This window comes from Daphnia carinata, unplaced genomic scaffold (genome assembly GCF_022539665.2).
Source record: "Daphnia carinata strain CSIRO-1 unplaced genomic scaffold, CSIRO_AGI_Dcar_HiC_V3 NW_026452964.1, whole genome shotgun sequence".
In the NCBI taxonomy this organism is placed as follows: domain Eukaryota; kingdom Metazoa; phylum Arthropoda; class Branchiopoda; order Diplostraca; family Daphniidae; genus Daphnia; species Daphnia carinata.
Genome location: NW_026712477.1, coordinates 28,116 through 34,371, shown reverse-complemented (window position 1 = coordinate 34,371; position 6,256 = coordinate 28,116). Strand labels below are relative to the sequence as shown.

Genomic DNA, 6,256 nt, shown 5'->3' with positions numbered 1-6,256 from the left:
CCTGCTTTTCCCCTGAAATTGGATGGCATATGCTGGCTTGCCTTCCTTAAACAAAAAGATTATAGCACATACATACCCTACTAGCCTTTGTCCGTCCCAGGGACATCCCATCTACGTCCTGGCTGGCCGATCGGGACGTCCTATTCTGACGGCAGATGTACGTCACCAGGATGTCCTAATGTCCGGTTTTAGGGACGTCCACTGGAGGACGTCCTACGGACGTAATTAATTGGAAGTCCTGGTAACGTCCTTATTTGGGAGTACTACGGACGTCCTTAGTTGGACGTCTGCAGGATGGCAAATCCGTACGTTCAGTGAACGTACGTATTGGAACATCCGCGGAATGTCCGGATCGCGGCAGCCAAAGGACGCAAGAAAATTTGTTTAAATTAAAATAAAACCATAAATTTTTGGTAATTGATTTACATTTATTTTTACAAAATACAAACAATTAAACAAAAATTTAGCAGGTAACATCAAAAGCCTAAAAGGTCCCGCTTCTTCTTCACTGTCGGTGTAAATGAACTTGCCAGCTCTATCACTAGTTTTCGAACTGGCTTTTTTGGAACCAAGCTGTGTAATGGCTACATCGAAATCGCTGTCGACCGAGGTAATTGATGTTTGCGAAGGTGTTCTCACCTGGACGGAAAGAATAAAAAATGGGAAATTGTGATCGGCGTAGAAACTCGAACAGGAAGATGATTTGAAATACCGGTCTCTTCCATCTACTGTTTGTTTCAGTATCAGAGGCAGCCGATTCGGCACTGATGGAAGATAGCGAGCGGAATCAACGACTTTCGCCCCCATTCATGTACGTGCGTTTGTATGGGTTGTCTTCCTTTAAATGATTGGGACGACCAACGATTCCATTTTTATCCTGCAACCAAATAAATTCAACGCACACAGATTGAGAACTGTTTCCTTGTCATCGATAATTACGGAAAAGCCAAACCTTTTTCATTGCGGGGATGTTCGACTGTACGCCTGCTATGAGTTGAATGACTTGTTCAAAGCCTTCTTTTTGGATCGTTTCCCCACGTAAATATACAAGGTCATAGACATTGGAGCCATGATTGGCGTCAGTTCTGCTGGGGTGATAGTTTTTTGTAGATCAGACAGAGACAAAATCGCTGTTGCTTGTGGAAGGTTTGTTCTCGCAATCGAAAATACGATCGTGATAATTTCTCTCTTCGGCTGACCATGTAACACAAATTTCGAACCTACAGCGAAGAACAGTTTTTACTGACAACTCTGCATTTAACGAGATAAAATAATAAAGTTAATGAGAAGTATGTTCATACCCTCTCTAGGTCTTGTCGTAGCTGTACAAACAATTTCATACGTTCCATATCTTGCTGTTGTTGCTGACTTAATCTTTCCGTTTCAGTGGTTTTGGGCGGTAGCAATGGTCTGTCTCGGTTGGACTGGAAATTTTAAAAAGAAAATTGATTGCTTGTAGTAGAGACACATGAATTTGGGAGCACACACCTTTCGTTTAAGAACCCAAAAGTTGAAAATTTGATCAACGACAACGACATCGAGATCAAGATCTAGCGTCCGCGCCGTTTCATTAATGCTGGCATGCTTATAAAAGTCCGATTCGATGAGTTGTAGCCTTTTCACACACAAGTAACTCTAAATAATTAAACGCAAAACGTAAAAATGTTTATGTATCCTATACTTTTGGGCACGGATTAAGTGCCTTTCTTCGACGGTCATTTCTTTTTTCAGCTTTCTAACGGATTGGGTGTTCTCCTCCCCCTCGCCTTCAACATGAGATCCCGTGATCCATATCCAATATTGATATCATGGAAATCAATAATAAGGAATAGTGTTACGTGCTCCTGGACATTTTCTTGGGCACTGCTCAGCGATGGTACCGATTTCGGTTTGCTACCTAAGACGATAATAAATTAATGTAGTTACTAGTTGAAAATGCATCTAAGTGAAATGATAATTAAAGAATGGCTCTCAGATACTATCTAGCAGGAAGATTAGAACGAAAAGCCTTTAAACCATAAAAATAAAATTAATTTAGATTCAATTACACATATGTGTCCATTCATAGCTGGGTGTGTAGTTGGTTTTCTCCTCAACAACAGAATTGGATGTCTTGCTTCTGTAAATTGAAATCCGTTAAAGCTCAGTACTTGCATCTTGAGATTAATGTCTTGACGTAACTAACAGCTGTAATGCTGTTATTTCATCTGAACGATAAGAAAAATGATTACATAAATTTCACGAACAAAAAATCTGTGAAAATCTAGATTACCAGAAGGATGATAGCTATAAGGCAGCTAACAAGTTGGTTCCCAAATGGTTCATGGTAAATCATGCTCTAGTTTCATGATTCTCCTTGAAAGTAACCACCTAAGAAACATTTCGGATTAGTAATGTGTGTCAAATTTCCAACTGCAACTAATAAAATTATGTCTACACTTTAAATACCTTTCCTTCCAAGTAAATTTTTTTCTTCTGTGGTGCTAATGCCAACATGAATTTGAAATGTACCAAAACTGCCAAACCTAGGTAATAGAAAATTTTTAATTTTACTGAAACTAGCCACTTACCTGTCAAACAAACACCGCTTACAATAAGCAACTTCAACGATTCATAGAATTGTAGGATGTTGACACTTCGAGCTTGAAACAGTCGTCTGCTTGTAGTAACCGTTGCCATATATATCGTAAAAAACAATATTTTGCGCAAGGGCAAACAGTGTTTTATTATGAAATTAACGTTTCTTAAATTATTTTTATATAATAATTTTCTTAGTTATCTGTGTATTAAGAGGTACTTATGTGCCCTCCCAAGAATCCTCATTGAGGCACGAAGAAAAAAAAAGTGAATAGCGACACTAGTAAAGGGCGGGTGATGGTAGGCCTGAAAACACCAGTAAGAAAATGTGAAATGCGAAAATCCAAATACTGTATAAACAAAATTACTTTTCTATTAAATGAGCTCTAAAAAGCAATAGAAAAAGCATATAATCCTGCAAAAATATTATGAATGTAAATTTTTTTAAAAAAGTTATAATGCAGTGAAAAGGCGTCATATTGATAACGGTGTTTGAAGTGCAGAAACCAATATAAGCCGTTCGGTTTTTTTTTCAACATATCGGAATATTAAGCCCATTACACATTTAATTTTTTTAAGATGGAGAAATAGGACCTCAAGGCTGGAGAAATAGGACCCTCAATAGGGAGAAATAGGACCCTTCAAAAAATGTTTGAAGATTGGGTCCTATATATCCAGGTCCTATTTCTCCAGGTGAATATAGTGTGATACAGGAGTTTTAATATCTACATCCAAACAGCACCAAATATACGTGTATTCAATGTGAATATAGTGTGATACAGTGAGTTTCAATATCTACATTCAAACAGCATCAAATATATGTGTATTCAATGTGAATATAGTGTGATACAGTGAGTTTCAATATCGACATTCAAACAGCATCAAATACACGTGTATTCAATGTGAATATAGTGTTATAGAATCAGTTTCATGATGTACATTCAAACAGCATCAAATATATGTATATTCAATGTGAATATAGTGTGATACAGTGAGTTTCAATATTTACATTCAAACAGCATCAAATATACGTGTATTCAATGTGAATATAGTGTGATACAGTGAGTTTCAATATCTACATTCAAACAGCATCAAATATACGTGTATTCAATGTGAATATAGTGTGATACAGTGAGTTTCAATATCTACATTCAAACAGCATCAAATATACGTGTATTCAATGTGAATATAGTGTTATAGAATCAGTTTCAATATCTACATTCAAACAGCATCAAATATACGTGTATTCAATGTGAATATAGTGTGATACAGTGAGTTTCAATATCTACATTCAAACAGCATCAAATATACGTGTATTCAATGTGAATATAGTGTGATACAGTGAGTTTCAATATCTACATTCAAACAGCATCAAATATACGTGTATTCAATGTGAATATAGTGTGATACAGTGAGTTTCAATATCTACATTCAAACAGCATCAAATATACGTGTATTCAATGTGAATATAGTGTTATAGAATCAGTTTCAATATCTACATTCAAACAGCATCAAATATACGTGTATTCAATGTGAATATATTGTGATACAGTGAGTTTCAATATCTACATTCAAACAGCATCAAATATACGTGTATTCAATGTGAATATAGTGTGATACAGTGAGTTTCAATATCTACATTCAAACAGCATCAAATATACGTGTATTCAATGTGAATATAGTGTGATACAGTGAGTTTCAATATCTACATTCAAACAGCATCAAATATACGTGTATTCAATGTGAATATAGTGTGATACAGTGAGTTTCAATATCTACATTCAAACAGCATCAAATATACGTGTATTCAATGTGAATATAGTGTTATAGAATCAGTTTCATGATCTACATTCAAACAGCATCAAATATACGTTTATTCATTGTGAATATAGTGTTATACAATGAGTTTCAATATCTACATTCAAACAGCATCAAATATATGTGTATTCAATGTGAATATATTGTGATACAGTGAGTTTCAATATCTACATTCAAACAGCATCAAATATACGTGTATTCAATGTGAATATATACAATCAATATCTACATTCAAACAGCATCAAATATAATTGTATTCAATGTGAATATAGTGTGATACAGTGAGTTTCAATATCTACATTCAAACAGCATCAAATATACGTGTATTCAATGTGAATATAGTGTGATACAGTGAGTTTCAATATCTACATTCAAACAGCATCAAATATACGTGTATTCAATGTGAATATAGTGTTATAGAATCAGTTTCATGATGTACATTCAAACAGTATGAAATATACGTGTATTCAATGTGAATATAGTGTGATGCAGTGAGTTTCAATATTTACATTCAAACAGCATCAAATATACGTGTATTCAATGTGAATATAGTGTGATACAGTGAGTTTCAATATCTACATTCAAACAGCATCAAATATACGTGTATTCAATGTGAATATAGTGTTATGATACAGTGAGTTTCAATATCTACATTCAAACAGCATCAAATATACGTGTATTCAATGTGAATATAGTGTTATAGAATCAGTTTCATGATCTACATTCAAACAGCATGAAATATACGTGTATTCAATGTGAATATAGTGTGATACAGTGAGTTTCAATATCTACATTCAAACAGCATCAAATATACGTGTATTCAATGTGAATATAGTGTTATAGAATCAGTTTCAATATCTACATTCAAACAGCATCAAATATACGTGTATTCAATGTGAATATAGTGTTATAGAATCAGTTTCAATGATCTACATTCAAACAGTATCAAATATACGTGTATTCAATGTGAATATAGTGTGATACAATGAGTTTCAATATCTACATTCAAACAGCATCAAATATACGTGTATTCAATGTGAATATAGTGTTATAGAGTGAGTTTCAATATCTACATTCAAACAGTATCAAATATACGTGTATTCAATGTGAATATAGTGTTATACAGTGAGTTTCAATATCTACATTCAAACAGCATCAAATATACGTGTATTCAATGTGAATATAGTGTTATAGAATCAGTTTCAATATCTACATTCAAACAGCATCAAATATACGTGTATTCAATGTGAATATAGTGTGATACAGTGAGTTTCAATATCTACATTCAAACAGCATCAAATATACGTGTATTCAATGTGAATATAGTGTGATACAGTGAGTTTCAATATTTACATTCAAACAGCATCAAATATACGTGTATTCAATGTGAATATAGTGTAATACAGTGAGTTTCAATATCTACATTCAAACAGCATCAAATATACGTGTATTCAATGTGAATATAGTGTTATAGAATCAGTTTCAATATCTACATTCAAACAGCATCAAATATACGTGTATTCAATGTGAATATAGTGTTATACAGTGAGTTTCAATATCTATATTAAAACAGCACCAAATATACGTGTATTCAATGTGAATATAGTGTGATACAATGAGTTTCAATATCTACATTCAAACAGCATCAAATATACGTGTATTCAATGTGAATATAGTGTGATACAGTGAGTTTCAATATCTACATTCAAACAGCATCAAATATACGTGTATTCAATGTGAATATAGTGTTATAGAATCAGTTTCAATATCTACATTCAAACAGTATCAAATATATAGTGTGATAACAGTGTATTCAATGTGAATATAGTGTGATACAGTGAGTTTCAATATCTACATTCAA

General features: G+C 33.6%; 1 protein-coding gene across 4 annotated transcripts; it reads right to left on the bottom strand.

Moving 5' to 3' along the window:
• Positions 1 to 407: 407 nt before the first annotated feature.
• On the bottom strand, positions 408 to 2,634 carry LOC130685698 (protein Jade-1-like). 4 transcript variants are annotated; one of them, XR_008999652.2, is made up of 10 exons: positions 2,593 to 2,626; positions 2,449 to 2,525; positions 2,273 to 2,370; positions 2,049 to 2,207; positions 1,682 to 1,897; positions 1,489 to 1,615; positions 1,302 to 1,424; positions 953 to 1,220; positions 713 to 877; positions 408 to 639 (listed from the first exon to the last, which is right to left on the bottom strand). XR_008999652.2 is itself a non-coding variant. In XM_057509022.2 (7 exons), exons 4-7 carry the CDS (start codon positions 1,717 to 1,719, stop codon positions 1,080 to 1,082), a joined length of 429 nt encoding a protein of 142 aa, XP_057365005.1. In that variant the 5' UTR covers positions 1,720 to 1,897; positions 2,049 to 2,207; positions 2,273 to 2,370; positions 2,449 to 2,633; the 3' UTR covers positions 952 to 1,079. The 4 variants fall into 4 exon arrangements, 1 of the variants encoding a protein (XP_057365005.1); XR_008999653.2 differs by having other exon boundaries at positions 1,682 to 1,893; positions 2,449 to 2,634; XR_008999651.2 differs by having other exon boundaries at positions 2,449 to 2,633.
• Positions 2,635 to 6,256: the final 3,622 nt, after the last annotated feature.

Coding starts and splice junctions, on each gene's coding strand:
- LOC130685698 (XM_057509022.2), bottom strand. CDS start 1,719: ATGACCGTCGAAGAAAGGCACTTAATCCGTGCCCAAAA. Junction 1,425..1,488: donor TTTGGGTTCTTAAACGAAAG/GTGTGTGCTCCC, acceptor TAAAATTTCCAG/TCCAACCGAGACAGACCATT. Junction 1,221..1,301: donor TACGACAAGACCTAGAGAGG/GTATGAACATAC, acceptor TCTTCGCTGTAG/GTTCGAAATTTGTGTTACAT.